Here is a 23,045-nt window from a genome sequence, read left to right on the forward strand (position 1 = left end):
TATGGGCACAGGGCAAACCTCATCGAGCATGGGAATTTATGACCTTTCCTCATGAACGAGGAGGTTGGGCAGTTCCTAACTTCCAGTTGTATTACTGGGCTTGCCTATTGCAGTATCTGGGAAATGTATTGGTTGGGGCAAATGAGGAATATACAGAGGATACTCCTCACATTTTTCAGCTGTTACTAGGCTCTACGGCAGAGAGAACTTTCTTTAAAATCCTCGAACCCAGCGAACCCAGCGTTTTAAGGTGCTTCAGGCCGCCCATAAGGCCTGGCTCCAGATCAGGCGACATATGAAGATTGGTAGGATTAATTACTATACCCCTACAGATGCCACAACTTTATTGCCAGCTATTTTTTCGGATGACATTATGAGCAGATGGAGAAGCAAAGGAATTCTGACTTTAGGGAATCTAGTTGACATTAGTGGTACCAGGACATATACTTCATTAATGGCTAACTATGATCTTCCCAAAGCAGATTTTTTTAAATACCGACAGATTAGGGACTATCTGAACAAAAGAGGGGATGCCTCACGCTTAGCACATAAAAATAATCTATTCGAAGTTGTGAAGGGTCGGGGAAAAACTGGTAATATATATCAAGCACTTACGGAAGTACAAAAGGATGATGTGGAGGCACAAAATGCTAAATGGAATGCTAGACAGTCTGTAGAGGGTAATATTTTGCAAGAATCTATTACATTAGCTGACAAACTTCTAATATCCTCCAATTTAAAAACACAGCAGTACAAAACAATGTTTAACTTATACTATACGCCGGTGAAAATTGCATGCTGGGGGGGATAAATGAGGATAAATGCACCAGGTGTGGAAAAGGTCAGGCAGATATAGTTCACATGTTTGCCACATGCCCTGATCTAAGATTATTGATTAATAGGATGCAGACTTTTTTAACGGAAGCCACGGGGGTACAGATTGAGATAACCCCAATAGTTATGCTGCTCGGGGTGCTAGAGGAGGATATGCATACACAGGGAATGTACACATTTAGATATTTAATATATATTGCTGTGGCAAGATTATGTGTAGCCTCTCTGTGGCAACAGAAGGAACCCCCTACGTTTGAGATGTGGAGAGGAAGACTATTCGCTATATGCAAACTAGAAACCAACCTATATGCTATTAAAGGGCTACAGAAGCGTAGAATGGGCGCTAAAATTTGAGGGGCTTTAATTGAATTTATGACGCCCGCAATATAAGATCACAAGTAGACCCCGCGGGCTCGGAAGGTTCTTAGTCTGCCTGGTGGTAAAAATCGCATACCCCCTCGGTTAATGTAGTCATAGGCTAGTTACAAGCCACTAGTTACTTTCTTTAGCTGGTCCTTTTTGATACTTGCCTATCCGCATTTAGAACTTAATTAATGTGTAAGGGGCTGAAACCCCCATGTGGGGGCCTATATATGTATCTTCTATTACAGATTATACACGTTATTTATCTTGTATATTCTTTTACTTAACTAATCTCTCGCTGGTGCTTTTCTGTCCTATGTTTGCTATATGTTGATGCTCTCTGTAAATAAAAATAAAAAAAATGTAAAAAAAGAAAGACTTCTAGTGGATTTATTTTGACAGTATAGCTCTTGTCACTATTATTAGCTTAAGGTTCATCTAGAGCATATCGGGCATTGGCAAATTCGTGAGGTAGTCAGGGGAAAATATACCTTAAGGTAATTGTTGTGAAATCCTAAGTTGTGTGTTAAAAGTATTCTTTAAGTAAGAGCCAATCTCTTTCCATGATGGGAGAATACATTTGCATTGCAACTACATTTCAGGGAGCTTTGGTATCTTTGCTCAGTTCTATCATTTTATCTTAGCTAACAGACCAATTTATTGAGTCTGGGTGGGCGGGCGGGGGAAGTTCATTACAACATATGAAGAGATAGGTATCTGTTTGAACCAGTCCAAGAGCATGTTTTGAGGTGCTGGAAGTTTTGTGCAAGCCACTTGGGTTTAGGGGAGGTCTGTTGGAGACCTCTCGAGTTTTATATACAAAGGCAGAAAGGACTTCTGAGGCTCCAGGATGGTGTTTTTCCAAAGATTCGCCTGTGATACAGTTGTAACATGTGGCACCTTCCTCTGGAAACTGATGGATCACAGAGCGTTGTCTTCTGAGGGCCAAGGAACTACCTTGAAACCCAATGGATGATTCGGAGTTCTCTGCTGTTATTGGATTTTAACCTGGTTTTGCAGCTCCTTCCTTCGGCTCGTGCTAATCTGCCAATCATCCAAACATGTCAGTAGCACTGAAAGATTTAGTCACAGGCCATAAATAGAAAAGTCACCCTGGGGTACAGGTTTTTCTAACATTTAACATACCCAGTAGAGTAAATGGGAAAGATCTTACATCAGAAGGTGGTGAGCTATACGCACGTGGGCTGCAGCCATTCGTAATGAAGATTAACACAGGGGAAGAACAAGATGGCGGGTGAATATCGTCCAATGGTACGTATTGACCACTGGGATACAACCTTTCCACAACCAGATTGTTATTTCTTAATTTAAATCAATGGTACCATGCAAATACAAATTGTGAATAAACTACTGGAAAACAATCTATTAAGAGTGATAGATGAAGAGACAAAGACACAATGAATCTATACTTTGCAAAAACAAAATTGAGATTTTAGGAAGATCAATAGTTACTAGAATAAACATGAAATACAACCCCTGGCCAAAAGGATTGATGGAGGTCACCTGATTAAGAGTCAGGAGACAAAGACTTGAGGACAAGTGCAGGGTAGGATTGTACTTACTATTCTTTTCTAGAAACCCGACGCATCGGAGTGCATCCTTCCTCGATATTCTTCCGCAAATCTTCAATCTAATCAGGCTGTCTCACAATATTGAATCTTCCCAGTCTGTTCTTCTCTCGCCTATTCAGCATCAATGATTCTTCTCAGCAGCAGCTCAGCTCTCATTATCTCATCTCATCAATAACCACCCAAAGAGAAAGAAGAGCGAGTAACCCTAAAATCTCTTAAGTCACTCACATTATACTCTTTAATTTTACTTGTCCCACCCTCATAGGTTTCAAATGTTTACGATTCCTGAACTGTGATTGGGCCAGAGCTGGGGAGTTGTCATCACCTCATGTGGTCATTCAAAAATCCTTAACTAATTATTTGTTTAATTAACCCTTCCCACTTAATTTATTCACTTTTCATGACTCTTCCTGTTCCCATACATCTCACACAATAGATAGATACACATTTTATATAATTTCTTTAGTTGAGGATTCTTTCTCAAGCTCTCATCTGTCGGGTTGGAGCTCCTCAGGGTCCGGTCGATGTTAAGTAGGTCCACCTCCCGATATCCCCGGACTCCAACCAAAGGTTACGGAGCCCAGAGGCGATCAGGCGAGGGAAGGATAGGGGAAGGGTCAGCAGGGAAAGGGTTCTGAAATGACAAAAGCAAAGGTATACAAACCATACACAATACAGTCTACTCTCAGTAGGTCTCACTAGCGATAGGTGTTTACTAATCCCCACACCTTCAGCAAAAACAACCAAGAAATCAGCCTAACCAGGCCATCAACAACCACAGAGAGTTCTAACGCCCTATCCCTGTCTCAATCTAAAGCACACTTCAGTTAGCGGAGTATAGGCAATACCGGCTTCCACGGTGAAAGCACCGACGCCAAGGAGTCCGGCGTTGTAGCGCTCCTTCACTCCGTGAATATCAACACGCTAGGGTTCTATGCTTCACACCTAGGCATCATTACCCTAGTAAGTCCCAATGTCTCGCTTTCATTTATGGTACAAGCTCCTCCGAACTATGAAATCCTGTTGCGCCCTTCTGACGCTGCCAAATCGCAAGTAAGCTCCTCCGAGCTCATGAAATCCTGTTGCGCCCTTCTGACGCTGTCAAATCGCAAGTAAGCTCCTCCGAGCTCAGTATTCCTGTCGCGCCGCTTTGGGCGCTGAAAATTCGCAAGTGAGCTCCTCCGAGCTCTTAAGTTTGGGTGCTCTCCAAACTCTGACAGCAACGACTAAGCCAAGCCGCTGTCTGCCTAGAAGTGTCAGAAAGGCGGGAGAGCCGCGGTAATGGTATAGGGCGGAGGGTATGTGAGCTCAGCCGAGCTCGGCCCACCGCGCTCACCTGCTACCCCTGGCTTCGCTCCGACTCCTCCTCCAACTCCCGCCGGGACGCCTTGCTCCGAACGACGGGGGCTGGAAAAGGTCTTCGCGTCTCTCGCCTCTTCCTTCAAGTTTCCTCGGAATGCACCTCCCGCCGGGACGCCAAGCTCCGATGGACGGGGGATGCAAATTCGGATTCAAAATAACGCACGCCTTCTGCCGTGCTCGACGTCCTCTATATAGACGCCTACTTCCTGGTGCTAGGGCTGCCGGTATTCGTAGTTTTTAGACGCTAGGTAGGCGCCTGGAGATTCCTCACAGTATGTCCCCTCCCCAAGCGCCTCCTAGATCCTGGCTTCTTCGGATTTCTCTCGTAGAACCTCCTCACCGCCGCCGGGGCATGAACCGCGTCCGAAGGTTCCCACGAGTCCTCTTCTGCCGAATAACCCTTCCAGGACACCAGGAACCACAACTTGCCACCACGATATCGAGCGTCGCGGATGCTCCGTACCTCATATTCCAAGCCACCATCCACCCAAACCGGAGGCGGCACCCTTCGGGTGGCAGACACCGCTGGTTTCAGCAAACTGCAGTGAAAAACAGGGTAGATCCGCAGGGAACTCGGCAACCTGAGTTTGTATGCTACGGGATTAATCCTTCGTACGATCCGGTAAGGCCCAATGAACCTAGGGTGGAAGACACTACGCCACTTAAACCGTATGTACCTGGTGGATAACCACACTATCTCCCACGGCATACGATGGACCATCGATTCTCCTACGGTCCTCCCATCGTTTATATTTGTGCTTCGCAGCCTGTAATGCCCGTTGCGTTTTCCTGTGAAGAGAACGCAAGGTCCTCAACCGGGACTGAACGGCAGGTTGATTGCCCACTCCCTCTGGTAAGGACACCGGTAGTGTTTTAGCGTCATACCCGAAGTTGGCCCTGAACGGTGACACCCCAATCGAACTGTGCCATGCTCCGTTGTACGCTAGTTCGGCCATCCACAGCATAGACACCCACGATTCTTGTGACTGTGACACGTAACATCTCAGATATTGTTTTAGTGTTTGGTTGAGACGCTCAGTTTGTCCATCGGATTGAGGATGAAAGCTGGTGGACGTCGCGGACTCAATCTGTAACGCCTTACACCACATTTTCCAGAAGCTGGCTACGAATTGGGGGCCCCTATCTGACACAATGACCGCAGGCAATCCGTGCAGTCGTACCACGTGTGTTAACAACAGCTGTGCCGTCTGTCCCGCCGTTGGGAGATTGTGACACGGAATAAAATGCCCCATCTTGGTCAGGCTGTCCACCACCACCAGGATTGCCGAATATCCATCTTCAGCTGGTAATCCGGTGATGAAATCCAGGCTTATATTCCGCCACGGTTGCTGCGGCGTGGGTAACGGGAGCAGCTTCCCTTTTCTTTTACCTCGCTCGCTCTTGTGACGTGCACACACCTCGCAAGCGTTGACCCATAGACGGACGTCTTTGTTCATCTTTTCCCACCAGAAATGCCTGGTCAATGCCTCAGTTGTCTTGCGAATCCCTGGATGACCCGCCAAAGGTGAGACATGGCACCATTGAAAAGCCTTCTTTCTAAGTGCCCTGGTGGGAACGAACAACCTCTGTCTGTACAAGGGGAGCCCTTCTTGGATGGACCGTACCCCCTCCTTGGCGCACCATCTTTTCCACTCGTCCACAGAGGGACTACTTCGTATCTCTTCCAAGAACTCGTCCGCTCTCACGATACAGATCACCTTGGCGGGATCGATGATCGCCAGGGGAGCCGGTATTCCGCCCCCGTCCTTCAGCGCCTGTCTAGATAAGGCGTCGGCCTTCCTATTGTCGATGCCAGGCCGGAACGTAATGCTGAAATCGAATTCCGCAAAAAAAAGAGTCCATCTCATTTGGCGCGGGGTTAAGTGCCGCGCGGTCTTCATATACAGCAGATTGCGATGGTCCGAATACACCACTACCGGATGTTGAGCCCCCCACAGGTAGTGTCGCCATTCCTGAAAGGCCTTCTTTATTGCCAGGAGCTCTTTTTCGGCAATGGTGTAATTCACCTCTGCTTTGTCTAATTTCTTCGACAAATAGGCCACGGGGTGCAGCCGTCCTGTATGTTTGTCTCTTTGAGACAGCACTGCCCCTATTGTCTCCTCTGACGCATCCGCCTCCACTATAAACGGGACGTCGGTCTGTGGATGTCGTAGTACTGGTGCTGTGGTGAACGTAGTTTTCAAGTGTTCGAAAGCTGCTGTTGCTTCCGTTGTCCATATAAAAGATACTCCTTTCCGTAGCAATCGAGTTATGGGTACCGCTATGTGTGAGAAATCCTGGATGAACCTGCGATAGTAATTCGCGAAGCCTAAAAAGCATTGTACATCCCGCACTGACTTAGGAGTGGGCCACTCACGTATTGCCAGTACCTTTCTGTCGGACATGCTCAACCCTTCTGGCTTCAGGATCACCCCCAAGAACTCTACAGTGGTTACCCCAAACTCACATTTACTGAGTTTACAGTATAGCTGATTGGCTCTTAACTTTTCCAACACCAGCCTGACCTGCCGAGTGTGATCTTCCCCTGCCGCCGAGTAGATTAAAATATCATCTATGTATACCACTATGTCCATGTACTCGCGCAGCACCTCATTTAAAAAGAACTGGAAAGCCGCCGGGGCGTTACAGAGCCCGAACGGCATTACCAAGTACTCGTATAGGCCAAACCTGGTTTTAAAAGCGGTTTTCCACTCGTCCCCTCGTTTGACCCTCACCAAATGGTACGCCCCACGAAGGTCCAACCTGGTATAGATCACGGCCTCCCGCACTTGATCCAACAGGACGCTGATCAGGGGTAATGGGTACCGGTTCCTTACCGTGTTTTTGTTCAACATCCTATAATCACAACAGGCCCTCAATTCCCCGTTGGCCTTAACTATAAAAAAGAGAGGCGACGCCGCAGGGGAGCGAGAAGGCCTGATGAATCCCAGTGCCAGGTACCGATCAAGATAGTCTCGTAAGTGACGGGTTTCGGGCTCGGATAAAGCATACACCCTACATGAGGGGACCACCGCCTCGTCCACCAAATCAATTCTACAATCAAAAGGCCTATGCGGGGGAAGCCCTTCAGCCTGTTGTTTATTGAATACCTCAGCATAATCTGCCAATGCCTCTGGTAATTCCACGTCTTTTTCTGCTGCAGTAGCCAGGCAGAAGGGAAATGCTAGGGCAAGGGCGCGTGAGCGAGGGACCTGCATACACTGTTCTGCACAACCCTCCGACAAGAACCGTACTGTACGCTCCTGCCAATTCACTGTTGGATTATGTAGTACAAACCAAGGCATCCCCAGGATTAGGTCATATTGGGGAGCAGCTATAATGTTGAATTCGATCTCCTCCTGATGCTGTCTGTTACCTTCTAATAAGGTCATCTTTAGATTCTTGGTGTGGAGAGTGATTCGTCCCGATTTCAACGGTTCACCATCCACCGCTAAGACTTCCTCTGGGGATTCCCGAGGCACTACGTCTATGGACAGCGAGCTTACCAGTCCACTGTCGATGAAGTTGCCTGTTGCTCCTGAGTCCAACATGGCTCGTACCTGATGCTCATGGACCCCTATTTCCAAGCTGGCCTGCAAGACAATATGTGCTGCGGTGTCCGTAGACTTGGTATGAGTGAGGGAAGGTATCTGCCATACCGTATCCTCCGGTCGTGTTGGGGCGCGCAACTCCGGGTTACTCGTGTCAGTTGCCATGGCTGATACTGCGGCCTTCTTGCCTCTATACGGCATTGCGGGGTTCTTGGGCTTAGAAGGGCATTCCCGTACGAAATGCCCTTTTTTCCCACAATACATACAGAGCCCCAAGGCGCGGCGACTCTCTCTTTCAGACCGAGATAGAGGGGGTCTTACGGCCCCAACCTCCATGGGTTCATGAGCTACGGGAACCGGGTTCTGCTCTTTCCGGTGGTATCCCCCAGTAGTACCACTTCCCTTGTATCTGTCTACTCCTCTTTCGGCCATGCGGCCGTCCAATCTCAAAACCAAATTCATTAGGGCAGCGCAGGTAGTCGGCTGCGGATCTATCTGTGCCACCACATCTTTTAGGTCTTCACTAAGTCCTTGATAGAACAAGGACATTCTTTTTTCCTCCGGCCAGGAGGCCTTGGCTACTAACCGGGTGAAGGACGTGAGGTAGGTCACCAAGTCACTCTTTCCTTGCCTCAAGGATAGCAACTCCTTGTCAGTACTAAACGTGGTGGTTCGTCTATCGAACACACCTTCTAAAGCGGCTCTGAAGGCGTCCCAGTCTGATAGGATGGCATCGTTATTCCGAACCAGAGGGACCGCCCACGACGCTGCATCACCCACTAGATAAGATATAGCGAAAGCCACTCTAGAGTGGTTGGAGGGAAAGGACGAAGGTTTGCACGAAAAATGCAACATTATTTGAGTCAGGAAGATCTGGATCTTCTGCGGGTCTCCCGCATACCTCTCTGGACTAGCCAAAGGGATAGGTGGGGGTACCGTCACATGTACCTGTTGTCCACTAGAGGACGCTACATCAAAAGGGTTACGGGACAACCTATCTACTCTGTCTCGCAGCGCTGTGGTTTCTAAACGTGAAGCCACCAGTTCCTGCTGAACTAAGGCAAGAGCCTGCACTACGTCCTCTAAGGACGTCATACCCAACACCCCCCCCCGGACCGGGAGGAGCACCTAACTTGGGTGCGTTATTCTGTCAGGTTGGAGCTCCTCAGGGTCCGGTCGATGTTAAGTAGGTCCACCTCCCGATATCCCCGGACTCCAACCAAAGGTTACGGAGCCCAGAGGCGATCAGGCGAGGGAAGGATAGGGGAAGGGACAGCAGGGAAAGGGTTCTGAAATGACAAAAGCAAAGGTATACAAACCATACACAATACAGTCTACTCCCAGTAGGTCTCACTAGCGATAGGTGTTCACTAATCCCCACACCTTCAGCAAAAACAACCAAGAAATCAGCCTAACCAGGCCATCAACAACCACAGAGAGTTCTAACGCCCTATCCCTGTCTCAATCTAAAGCACACTTCAGTTAGCGGAGTATAGGCAATTCCGGCTTCCACGGTGAAAGCACCGACGCCAAGGAGTCCGGCGTTGTAGCGCTCCTTCACTCCGTGAATATCAACACGCTAGGGTTCTATGCATCACACTTAGGCATCATTACCCTAGTAAGTCCCAATGTCTCGACTTTCACTTATGGTACAAGCTCCTCTGAGCTATGAAATCCTGTTGCGCCCTTCTGACGCTGCCAAATCGCAAGTAAGCTCCTCCGAGCTCATGAAATCCTGTTGCGCCCTTCTGACGCTGCCAAACCGCAAGTAAGCTCCTCCGAGCTCAGTATTCCTGTCGCGCCGCTTTGGGCGCTGAAAATTCGCAAGTGAGCTCCTCCGAGCTCTTAAGTTTGGGTGCTCTCCAAACTCTGACAGCAACGACTAAGCCAAGCCGCTGTCTGCCTAGAAGTGTCAGAAAGGCGGGAGAGCCGCGGTAATGGTATAGGGCGGAGGGTATGTGAGCTCAGCCAAGCTCGGCCCACCGCGCTCACCTGCTACCCCTGGCTTCGCTCCGACTCCTCCTCCAACTCCCGCCGGGACGCCTTGCTCCGAACGACGGGGGCTGGAAAAGGTCTTCGCGTCTCTCGCCTCTTCCTTCAAGTTTCCTCGGAATGCACCTCCCGCCGGGACGCCAAGCTCCGATGGACGGGGGATGCAAATTCGGATTCAAAATAACGCACGCCTTCTGCCGTGCTCGACGTCCTCTATATAGACGCCTACTTCCTGGTGCTAGGGCTGCCGGTATTCGTAGTTTTTAGACGCTAGGTAGGCGCCTGGATCCGCGATTCCTCACATCATCCTTGGGTTTTGGCTGACGACCAATGTCCCGGTCAGCGGGTCACTCTCGGTCTTCACTGCGCAGACTCAACTTTCACTGCGTCTTACAAGCCATCTTTCTTTCAACTTAACATATCGGGCCCAAAACATTCACTATTGACAAAAGAATCATAAACAAATGTTAATTTCTCAAATATGTCATTATCACTGTTTACCTCCCCCTTCTATTCTATCCCATGTTATTTCTTCTTTGTAATGCAAAGCGTTAGTAGCAAAAAGCTTCTTTTAAGATCCAGGAAAACATGTGCCAGACATGCGGTACTTCGAGACCTACAGTTAGCAACTCTTTGCGCATGCATGAGAGTTTTCCTCTCACATGGTTAATCACACGGTTACTTTGCACATGACAGGTTCACACATGCGCAAAGCCATTTTCGGTTTCAAGCGGGATTTTAATCACGTAGCGAATTATTCTTTGTTATTTAAGCAGGCAAAATGCCCTTTTCCCTGTGTATGAATGTCTTATGTATGTTAGTTTTCATTTATCTGTGATTTCTATTTGTTATTGTGTGTTAACGAGAGGTTGATCTGAGCAAGTTTCTATTTTCTCGAATCCTTGCTCCATTACGATGCAAACTTCAAATTGTGAATAAACCACTAGAAAACAATCCATCAAAGTATTTTTACGTCATATCACTGCAGTGTTAAACAATTATCAGTGTTGAAATTTCTTTACAGCCTATTATTTATGCCTAAAGAAAGCATTCATTCTTGTCAACATTGTGTTTCAGATATGGATGGCTTGGGAAGCAGTGCGATAGGTGGACAACTATTGGCCTCTGCATCAACACAGTCGCCTCTCAACCAGGACAGGAGTACCGACAGCGCCGTCCTGGCAGGTACCAATGTTCAACTCACTAGTTATCTTCTGTCCCATAAAGGTTGCAAAGCCAGCAAATTCAGTGGAAATGATCCAGGACCCTGAGAGCCAAACCACCAGCCGAGCCATTGCAATATTTGGCATGTAAATCATGCAACAGTTGCCTAACTGCCATGTAAAAATATCATGAAGTTTTTAAAATTCTCCATCATGTACTACTTTAACTTTTGTGAGTGGCTTTGTGTAGTACACTATATTATGTTGCTACACTAAGAAATATTTATAAGGGTAATAGTTGTGAGAGGCAGGCTTAGTATATGGTGCTCACTCATGTAAGTGTAGCACCCTGTACTAACTCAGACAACACATATGGTGATTTTTGTGGTCTTAAACAACCTTAGAAAGCTCTCTAAGTGGTAGCTTCAGGCTTAGTCCAGAAGGAGTGTAAAGCAGCTTGTTATACCAGTACTTAATCTTATGGTATAGGTTAAGTGAAAAGGTACCACACATTTGTAGTTTTAAAAAATAGGTATTTGTTATTAACATTTACTAACACAATGTATTATCTCCTACCCGGAGATACAGCACAATACACACAATACTTTGCCAATAGAATTCATAAATAGCACAGAATACACAGTGGTCCCCATGGGGAGACCAAACCATATACTCGGGGGCTAAATTAGTACACTTTTCAAAATACATGGGTCACAATAATACATAATAAATCAAGCTGACGCTATTTAAGAAGTCTTAATAGTAAATGGTTTGCATGCTGCATCAAATTGCTAATATTACAAACGAAAATTAAAATTTAGAACACCATCCTGTGACAGGATACCTATTGTCCTGCCTTCCTCTGCTCGAGCTTGGCTCAGCAGCAGGAGGGCAGAATCATGCCTGTGGGTGGCAGCAGCCATAGTTTGCTGTCTGGGTCTAGAAGACTGTTACCAGGAACACTCAGGGCCTCCTGGAGGAGCTTTACAGTGCATGGAATTATAGGGTATGATTCCAACATGTTTGATCCAAACACGAAAGAGTTTGTTACAGCCAGTTTAGTGATGGTCATTGCGTAATGACGCATGGCCATTCTGTGTATCTTAATGGCTGATGCACGTACAACTCGGGAGAATGGACTTCGAAGGTTGTAGGGGTGTCCTGCTCATGCAGGGGCACCCTCACACTTAAAACCGAGAACCCTGCCTTCAGGATTGAAAGGCCTGCCTTATGGGTGACTTACAGGTTTCAAGTGCAGTGACCTCAGATATAAGGAAACTTATATCTGTTGTAAGTGGTGCTAGCACCAGCGTACACAGGGTGCAATGGCAGGCCTGTAGTCACACTTTAAGTGGTCTCCCATGGGAGGCGTAATGCATGCTTCAGCCCATGGGAGACCCCTGGTGTACCTATACCCTGGGTACCTTTGTACCATATACTAGGGACTTATCAGGGTACACCAGTAGTCAATCTGGAATGTACCTAAGTACTCACCATGTCCAATTTAAGGAGTTTGGGGTCCTTATTAGCAGGATCCCTGTCAGACTACTCAGTAAAATATAATGACACAAGCAAAAAGTGGGGGTGACCATGAAATCAGATCCTACTTTCCTACAAACATAAAATCCGTTATGACATTGCTATGAGTAAATCAGTTGGTCTCATGAAGGAGTGTGCAAAGATTTTTGACTTTGTCGTAGTTTGCAAAGTTTCATTCTTGTCTTGTTACTATGCCCGAGTGTAGTTTTCCTCTGCTCTTACCTAGATAGTTTTTGTGAGTGCTACTTGGTGCTCAAAATAGACGAGCCATTTTGTCGCTATTTTACTGTGAAATTAAGTGCAGTCTGGCACCAGTGAGGAAAAGACGGATTACATTAGCTTATTAAAAATTGTGCATGGCTAGATGAAAAAAGATTTCCTCTGACTTTTCTATGTTGTGGAATGCTTTTTTTGTTTAAATTGGAACTATGCAATAATTAAATAATTGGAAAAGTCCCTATTTTAATGCAAAAGCCTATATGCATACAACATCGCACACTGTACGTTATTTTTATGAGAAATAGCCAAAGTTTCTAGAAAACAAATTCAAAACCCCACTATAGATATGCCTGATATTGTCATTAAAGGTGGAGCAACATTGTATTATCTTAAACCATAATGACGTGATAATTTTTTATAGTGTGCACCTTAAATTGAATTACATCAAGGCATTCCCAGATTTTACAGTCAAGGAAAGTGAATTTGTTCGCCAAAGATCACCCTGTTGAGTTACAACGTGAAAGCCGGGATTTCAGCTCAGGTTTCCTGGTTACACACCGTTGAATCCAGTCACTGGAAGGATATCTCCTCTCTTGAATTTAGCACCGAAGAATAGTGGTTTCAGTTTGTTGTCTTTCAGGAGCTAAATTAGTACACTTTTCAAAATACATGGGTCACAATAATACATATAATACATAATAAATCAATCTGATGCTATTTAAGAAGTCTTAATAGAAAATGGCTTGCATGCTGCATCAAATCACCAACATTGCAAATGAAAATGAAAATTTAGAACACATAAGGCAATCCAGCAGACTGCCTGGATCCAAAATGCACCAGAGTTGTTTTCCATAGTTTAAAGTTTAAGTGTAAGGGAGCCAGTACAACACAGTATTTTTATGGTAATATCAGGCGCTTCCCCTGATTTAACAAACTATTTCAGGATGATTACAGTATACCACAGTAGTCAATTAGACAGATTACCAAAACAAACACAAAGGTCTCAAAGATCCCTGGAGCTTCCATGTTGACAAATCTTCATTGCAGTAAAACTGAAGTGCAGTATGGCTTCAGATTGTTGACATGTGTAGACTTACAGTTTCTGCATTTAAAGTCCAAATTCATTGCTTTAAATTGGAAGCACAAAGCCACATTTTCAGATGTTATTTATGATCCTGCAGAGCACAGTTGCCAGCTCTTCTTCATGGAGTACTTTTTATCTTCCAAAAACTGCTTTTGAGAAGCAAACTCGCTGTGCTGGTCCAGGCTCTTTGATTGCACTCACTTTGGACAAAGGCCAGATTCAAGCCGGACAGTCGGCCTGAGCTAGGCTTGAGCCTTGCTTGTTCACCTATACTGTAACTCTAGTTGTGTTTTTGTAGGGGACCGTGTCTGTTCGTCAACCCTCTATATAGTTGGGGCCTCTGGCCCTGGTGAGCTAGAGGAGGTGAGCACTTGTTTATCCTAGTTCCTATTTTTATATTGTTCTTATTAAGCAGTCCTGATACAGGAGCTCACCAGTGCATTTCTTGCCCCACTCAAAATAATTTTACCAGTTTGGAATCCCATGCGCATACATGGCTTTCCCACCGACACATCTCCTTTATCCCTACCAGCTTTACCTACTTTAAGTGATTTTCCTTCACTCATGAGACTGGGGCTTGTATCTGCACAGCCTACACAGTTAAGTCTAAAGCTGGTTTGGTCACATTTGCTACATGGCTCGTGTTACTGCCTTCAAGAATAATCATTCGTGAAAATTAAATTTCTTGGAGGCTTCCTTACATAGGTAATGTTCACAGTGTAAGGGACATCAATTCTCCCTGCATGTATGTTACATATACGATCCTTTTCTAACCTGGATTTGAAATCCATGTTTCATTGGTGTTTCTGTAAACTTGGTAGTGGGAAGCAAAAGGTCTCACTGACCTATTCTTTCTCTGCTTGGGTACTACGCCAGGGATGATGCAAGCAGTCAATGGCATGCAGTTTTTGCATAAACTTAAACGGGGGGAACCCGAAGCGTCTCTCATGCCTGACCAGAGACTCAGTCTCATAGTGCCCATGTGACCATATATATGGATTCATATAGCAGCTCAATTCTCAGAGTAAAAATCAAAGAACAGACACAGCCTACGACCACATCCTTATATAGGGTTTCGCTCATCGGCCTATCTCAGTGAGTGATGCCAATTGTGGATATTGTTGATTTATATACACTCTTAGCCTTAAATCGTTGGTGACCATACTGTGCTATGTATGACACGTCCCTTATACTCTACTCCTGCATTTATTGCTCTGGCAGGCTATGGTTTTGACAAGTTTTGCTTCTGGAGTCTTGTAATTCCAGAATGGTGTGGTAGAAGATTCATAGGTCTGGCTCCATCACCCAAGCAGCCACTCCTATGGAAGGTCCTGCTTTAATGAAGAATGGTCAGAGAGTCTTGCATCAAAAGTCCTTCCAACCATACCAAGAATTTGTAGATCTGCGGTGATTGTTCAGAAGTGTCTCAGTCCTCATTTGGTTTCCTCCCTGAGAATTGAGCAGCTGAGAATCAATGACATGTACTATACCTTAAAACTTAAGGAACATTTGCATCAACCCTTAATTTTGAAGTTTTGTTTTCATGTGGACTTTATTGCCAAATTATGTGTTAAAATATTTTGAAAACTTTAAAAAAATATTTGTATAAACATCTTGGTCATAGCTAAGTTAAAAGTCCAAGACTAAGTGACTAGATGCCTGAACTTTGCTGACCAAAATTGGTAATATGAAATCTTGAAAATATGTTTCTTTATCTTCAGTGATTTTACACTGTTCTTTCTGCTGCAGGTGTTACGTTTGCCCGGTACCTCCTGATCGGATGTTGGAAGAACCTGATCGATACTTTATCGATGCCTTTGACAGGACGAATGGCTGGGAGCTCCAAAGGGTTGGCCTTCATCTTGGGGGCAGAGGGTGTGAAAGAACAGAGCCAAAGGGAGAGGGATTCCATATGCATGAGCCTCGATGGGCTCAGGAAGGCTGCCCGTCTCAGCTGTGCTTTAGGTACTGTACTGCAAGTTGAAGAAATAAAAGTAAAGTAAAGTTTCTGCTAAAAGGTTGACACGTGGGTGGTTCCAGTACCAGGCCATGTTTAGTTTTTCTTGTTTACCAGGCATTTAGAAAGCAGTCATGATTATTTGTCAAAGAGGGAGTGGATTTAAGGGATTGAATTACTGATATCTGAATTGATTGGATGGGTTTAGTATGCAACGTTCCAAAACTGGATGGGTTTAGTATGCAACTTCCCAAAAATATGCTTTGAGTGGCGCAATGAAAAGAAGATCACCTCATCAGAGCAATTACTCTGTTTGTAAGAATGCCCATTAATGAGCTGAGCGTGAGGCAACAATGTACTAGAGAACATGGTGGTCTAATGCTAAGCTTTTCGATCGCATGCTTCATTTGTAGTCAACTGGATACCCCATCAGCTTCCACACCATACTGGCAACTCTTTTAGCACTTAGTAACTACTCTATGGTGTACAAATAGCTACTCACTCATTTTACCCGTTACCACGTCACTAGTGAATATAACTCAGTGCCATCTGCTGCCAGCTGTTGGGTGGATTGTGCCAAATGTGTTTAGTGTCAGCCCCCCTTCTAAAGGTATGGGTGCCCTCCATCACAGTCCCAACCAGATTCATATTTTGATGCTAATGGACACATTCACTAGCATTAGTGCCAGATGGTTTAAGAACTGACTGAATAATACTTTCTCCCCCATCAAGTCCTACAATATCCAAGGATACAAATAAATATGAGTGCATTTGTGTGTGTGTAAGGACAGTTTTATTTCTTCTGCCCTTGCTTTTAAATTATATAGATGTATATGAGCAGGTAGTGTGTAACACTATACAAGGTATTTCTGTTTCCTATGCTGAACATCCACAATTCTTGGATCACAAACATTCATAAAGACCAAAATGTTTTTAAAAACACCCTTTATTTGTCCTCGACTGTTTTATATGTGCTGCACCATGGTTGTCATATTTACGTTACTTTGACTTCTTTGATCTGCCATTGTACAGATCTAAAGGCAGCGCAGGATGTATGTATTTGCATAGGTTGTTCACTCATTGACGAAGGTAGAGGAAAATGTTAGCCTATGAACTGTGTTCTTTGCCCTTATGAAAATATTCCTTTTCAACATGCATGGACAAAAAATGCTGTTTAGCTAAATGGCTCTAAAAGATGGAGGGTTCTATGGTTAACACCCTATATAAATATAGGTATAGTGTCACACTTTTCAAACGTTGGAGTGCTTGCACATATTTATGCTTAAGCTACACTGTTTCGGGTGTTAAAATGCTCCTGGTTAAGTATAGCTTCTCCGGTGTTTGTTCTTTTATAGATTTACGAGCTTTAATTATTCTCCATTGTTAGGCTGGGAATCCTCTGTAGCCAAATTCCTTAAATAGTTTTAATCTTTACTTCAGTTACATTTAAATAGTTGTTCAATAAATGTACCCTATCCACCTCGTTTTAGGACCTGACCACTGGCCAGTAAAGCAGAGAGACGCAGAGTTCCGCTTTTCCTAATGCTCAACTGCAACGGCTCAGATTTACTACTTTTTTAATTGAGTAGACTGTACAGAGTTGGTGAAGCGTTCTATCTGTACTGTTGTCACACGTATAACCTACAAGAGATGAGCCTTGTACAGATAATACTGCATTGAAAGAATTCCCTCCGAGAAGAATTGCTCTGTAGCTACTGCTGCAAAGATGAATTTTATCCAGTGATAATATTGATCCATGTATACTGCAGCCTCTAGTACTTTCTTACAAGCAGCTGAGTACTGTGTGCGATGGTAAGGATGGTTTTATCTTGGTAAATCCTAGACCTGGTGATATAAGTTTAGTTCTTTTATTTTGTTGTGGAGTAGTAAAATTAAGAAATGAAGAAATTCACCTAAAATGAAATTTGTTCATTTTCTTAGGTGTTGCGGCCAACTGCGCCTCAGCGCTTGCTCAGATGGCTGCTGCATCCTGTGTCCAGGAAGAAAAAGAAGACAAAGAAATTCAGGAACCCAGTGATGCTATAACTCAAGGTAACATATTCGCTGAACAACCTGGCTTTGACTTACCACTATACTGCAGAAAGACTCTGAGAGCAGAGATTAATCCTTACAATGTAATAGTTATCTTTTTGGTTTTAGTTTGTGTTTTTAGTTTTTTTGGTGAAGACCTATGTTTTTCCAAAACGATATAATACTTCTTTGCCAAAATTGTAGACCATGCAAGTTTTTCTCTAGGACAGATTCTTCATGATTGACTTAGATCTACGTCATGGTTCTCCACCATTCGCTGTGGGTATCATGCATCTGGTGTTGGTACCACAAACTGATTTGGTAGGTGTTTCAAAGACCTTTGTGTGCCCAGTATCAAAGACCATTAAGATCAATAGGGTCACCCTGTCTCCCTCGGAACCTGGGTGTATAATTCAAAGCTAGAAATGGTTCAGTTGGGTAAGCACCACGAGGTGCTAGTTTAGAACCAAATATTTTCTTCAAAATCACTATTTAATTATACTAAACAATGATGAATGTACCACACCTACAACAAGTTAGCAAAAATGTATAAATGTATTACTTATTTTGTTTTGATTTTTCTATTTTTCAGTCAAACTTTGCAAACACTTAGCACGGAAAATTAATACGGGCTGTCTTACAAAAGAACACACTAACAAATACGCAGACAATTCAATGGGTGACTGTGGTGACATAAAGTGAAATGAGTGACCTTTCAAATTAAAAAACAAAACAATAAAATAAATTAGCTGTCCTTTTCCGGTCTTTCAGCTATAGTGAGCCTGGAGATAAGGTAGTTTCACGTCTGTTTCGACCTTGTGGATATGTTTGTAGATACATCAAATAGGGTCTTTTGCAGGACAAAAGCAGACTAGCGACAGCCCTTGTTGGTCAGATATTCAAAGACCTGAATCTACTCCTCCGAGCCCGGATGGAGCTTGTCAAGAGACAACTCTTTTACAGATGGGGATCATCAATGTGCCTCCATTTGTGAATCCGTAAATATTATCAGCTGTATGCCAAATTCCAGACGTATACCCCACTGGTCGTGTGCTTCGACGTCCAGGGGGTATAGAGAAAAAAATCAGTTTGTAATTGCTGCTCTCAAAGCCAGTGATAATTATTAGGGATGTCCAAGTCCATCGATTTCAGCTACCCGCACCTCCACGAGTTCTCGGTTGCTGGGCATCTCTCTCAATCAGGCCGCAGGATCAAAGAAGCAGGGGTATGGTTACACCGGTTCTCCTGTGTTGGTGTGCAGCAACCACCAATGTGGAGCAGTACCTGCTTCTGTCTGACTTACTCTGTGGGATCTGTCCCTGCTTTTCTGTAAATCGTGCTTTTTTTTCTCAATCTTGAATTTATTCTTCTTTCAGGTATCGTAGATCATGCTTCCACTCTCTCGTGTTAAGCCATGTTCCTCATGTCACTGGCCGTTGGCACACATTCCACATTCCACACTTGTAAAGCGGGAACAATCACCCGAAAGTGTCTCTAGGTGCTGTGGGCCGTCGGGAAGATTAAGCAAGCTATTGCCCAGAGTCACATGGTGCTGGGCTAATCTGCCGCCGGCGTCGGGGATCGAACCGTGATCCCCAGATTCCGGAGTCAGTCGCCCTGGCCGCGGTGCCACACCTCTTCCTTCTTTTCCAGCAATTGGCTCGCATAGTCTCTGCATGGATAAAAGTCATCCAATGCATGTATGTATGTATGTACATACACTGTGTGCTACCTAGATATGAGGTCTCCCTAGAGCAGCCTGGCATGCTTCCAGAGTAACCTTGACCCTATCCAAGGAGAGGTTCTATTTCATCAACAGGAAGGAAAGCCTTTCTGTACCGCTCGTATGTGATTAGTCACGTTGGCCGTTCGTAAATAGTCTAAATAACCCACAGAAGGCAGAAAGTACCTGATTAAATAACCATAGGCTGGGTCCTTACAAAGGCCAACCCCTCTGTTTATCCAGAGATTCTTTTACGTTTTCAGATTGAGTTTCACTCTTTGTGCACAAAAGGCATTAGAAACTGAGGCATCAAAAAGCACCAGCATTGTCTGAGACTGCCACTACAGTTGACTTCCACTCGTCCTAGGCTACTACCTTTTATCTATCACCTCCTCAGGATTTCATTGCTTCTGAGTGTGCGTCTAGTTTTCTCCCTCACTGGGAATGTTGATTCCATGGGGGACAGATATGATGCATTTGAACCATCATGTCAAAAATAGATAGATCTTCAGTTGACTCAGCCTGCTTTGCTTTCCCTCTGATCCAGGGTGAATGCTCTAACATGCTGACATTCCTCCTGCTTTGTGAGCTATGCTGAAAGCTAAGAAAACTGCTCCTGCTCTTTTGAGACCAACTCCTCCACAGCTGCCCTTCAGAAGTTCCCTGCACTAGGGGTTAGCTCCTGCAGACATCCACATCTTTGTCTCTCCCAGCAAACTTTGTGCCAGTCCAGCTGGCCTTTCCTGGTTCATTCCCGAAATACCCAGTGGGACCATGAAGGGTGGGCAAAGCTTCCCAGAATGAGGCCACTCTTGGAGAACCAGCAGACTGACTGAGGCACTAATACTGAGATCTTTATCAATGAGTCTGATGACTTCACTAAACAGAGTCACACTTACCAATACTAGCCAAGGCCCTTGAGGCACTGTCCATTTAGACACCTGCTTCCTATGGAAAATGAGTGTATTTATGTGAGTGCTGGCATGTTAACACCTTAAATGAAACCTGCATTTCCAATTAACCCCTAGTCCTCAAGCAGACTCAGGATGGCTAGAAGACACACAGTTAAAATTTTCATGACAACAAAAATTGGGTACTCAAAAACAGCTCCATTTGTGTCACTGGGAAAACTCCCCCTCCCATGCTGTTTTAATAGGGGCTTCCCCTAATAACATGTCGCTACTCTCCCACGTGGACAAGTATGCAAATTGTTTGAATTTTCACTTACTGGAAAACGTTGTCAAGTGGGCATAGTGTTTCCAGGGCCTTTTAGTGATACAGACTCTGGGGTGTACTGTTCAATATGCTAAGCTTAGCAGTGCTCTCTGAAGCTACAGCTAGCAGAATCTGGGATTGTTAGACCTGGCACCATTGGCGTGGGTCTCCCTTCCATTTTTCGCTGTTGTCTCCTCTGTTTTTGCTGGTAATAGATGCTCTGGGCGCTGTGCCACTGCCATTCAGTGCCACAGCGCGAATGCTCCCTGTATAAAGATGACATGTGAATTGGTATATCCATGATTGGCTTCTTTGGTTTACCTGTTAGTCCCTAGTAGCGTGGCCTGTGTGTGCCCAGGGCTGGTAAACCAAATGCTGCTGGAGGGCCTGCAGCGCTGGTTTGCGCCACCCACAGAAGCAGCTTGTTAAGTGTGTCTCAGACCTGCCACTGCAGTGTCTGTGTGCAGTCTAGAACTTCAATAAACCTAGTGAGAAAAAAGGGTCTAAGGGAATATAGTTTATAGACCTGCCCAAGTACCACTCCCCTACTACTAACTTATGCACAAAACAACAGGAAATGGGGGTCTTATAACGGACAGCACAAAGGTGATAAGTGAAGATAGACTGAAGTGCAACAGACCAAATCAAACCTGGCCACGAGCAGAGCATGGATTACCATCAATCTTACTCGAAGTACAGAGCAAATGGTGAGAGAAAGGTGGCTCTCATGATCAGTAATATCATTTGGTGATCCAACTATTTGACAGAGGTATGTACCTTGATCATGGGGACTACCTCGCTAGTTTGAAGCTCTGTTGTTATCTCAGGCTGGTAAGTATTAGCCAGCAACACATGAAGTGTAAGAGGTTGTAAAGAACAAGGATCGTGATCCTATAGTGTGCAGTGCAAGAAATAGAAAAAGTGAGAACTAAAAAAGGTTGTGTAGAGAGGACAAATCTTGATGTGCCGAGTACTCCACACACCTTGATTAAAAAGGTGTAACAAGGTTATAGCAGTACTAGCAAGTGACTACTATGTAAAGGTCAACATGTTTCAGCCATCCGGGTTTGACTCCCTACGGCTTTCGTCAGGACCTATGTTGCACTGAAACAAGCTACTGCAAAAAGTACAAAAAGTACATTACTAGGCGTGAAAAAAATCACACTTATCTGCATGTAAGAGGTTGAATAGAATTGGGAAAATACAACCTTAAACGCTCAAAATCCTCAGAGGCGTAGAGTGTAATCATCACCTAGAAAATAAAGCACCTATTGCACACAGTCCAAAACACACACACCAAAACAGAAGTGCTGTCATTTTAAGCAAGAATCTTTCTTAGCATTATCAATAAGCATATCAAAATTGCTTACCCCACGTGCTCTAGGATTGTACCTCACCTACCCTGGAACCATGCTCGGGTGTAGGAGGCCCCGCTCTGTAACTTGGGTAACAAAAAAGCAAAACACAAGCAAAGAGATTCTCTTAACCTTTTCGGTGCTCATGACGGAACGGTTCCGTCATGAGCGTCGGTTGAGCTGTGCTCATGACGGAACCGTTCCGTCATGACCCCGCCCGCGCAAGAAACGGTCAGCGCTGAGCGGGAATCGGCGCCGCATCGAAGAGGTTAAGTTTTTCATTGTTTTGTAATTATTTCATTTTTTTTGTGTGTTTACAATTTTTATAAAACTAAAGAATATTTTGACCAACTGTGATTATTGGTTTAGCTCAGAGGCGGTCCCCTAGTGTACCCCTGTGTAGTTCTGGCTTAGCATCCAGAATAAAAAACACTACACTCTCACTAAAATTAAATCACCCTGAGAACAATACAAAACACCAGATTAACATAAAGCAAATATTTCAGTCAGGCTGCAATCTCAGCCAAGCTCTATTAACTAAAAAACTGAAAAAACTGAAGACAGGGCACAAAGTCCAATGAGTCCTCTGCTGACAAAACGCACACACCTTTTGAAAGAAAACGCATCCATTCTGAACAGATAGGAACGCTTACCTCTCCGTCGTTGCCCCAGACCTGGTCGAGCTGGGTGGGAGCCAGCGAGAGGACTGAGGAGTGCGCTTAAATCATGTTATCTGTCTCGCCTCGTAACGATCAGCGGTAGCTGCCACGCCCACTGAGGTCACCCCTCGCTGTCTGTGAGTGGCGTATATTAAGAACTACAAAGTGACGTAATGCTGCTAGGGAAATGTAGTTTAGCTTAGATGCAAGGAAAATCAAATAGTGAAATAATGAAATAATGAAAGTCGCCCATTGCTCAGATCCTGCAGCGTCTGCTCGAGGCTGCTATCTGCGGACAATGTAACATTTATAGTATAAAGCCCTGAATTATAAGCGGACCAATAGTGTATTGTTACGCTATATGTCATGGAGCTGTATTTATCCTACACGGTCTGGTGGTACCTGT

General features: G+C 44.8%; 1 protein-coding gene across 4 annotated transcripts in view; it reads left to right on the forward strand.

Moving 5' to 3' along the window:
- Positions 1-23,045, forward strand: part of ARFGEF3 (ARFGEF family member 3) — a 515,806-nt gene that overhangs the window by 300,411 nt on the left and 192,350 nt on the right. For all 4 annotated transcript variants that reach the window (XM_085612422.1, XM_085612423.1, XM_085612424.1 and 1 more), the window contains 3 exons: positions 10,772-10,879; positions 15,449-15,664; positions 17,598-17,708. In XM_085612422.1, coding sequence (XP_085468548.1) covers positions 10,772-10,879; positions 15,449-15,664; positions 17,598-17,708 — 435 coding nt within the window. The remainder of the gene's footprint in view (positions 1-10,771; positions 10,880-15,448; positions 15,665-17,597; positions 17,709-23,045) is intronic.

The sequence above is a fragment of the Triturus cristatus genome, chromosome 6 (genome assembly GCF_964204655.1).
Source record: "Triturus cristatus chromosome 6, aTriCri1.1, whole genome shotgun sequence".
In the NCBI taxonomy this organism is placed as follows: domain Eukaryota; kingdom Metazoa; phylum Chordata; class Amphibia; order Caudata; family Salamandridae; genus Triturus; species Triturus cristatus.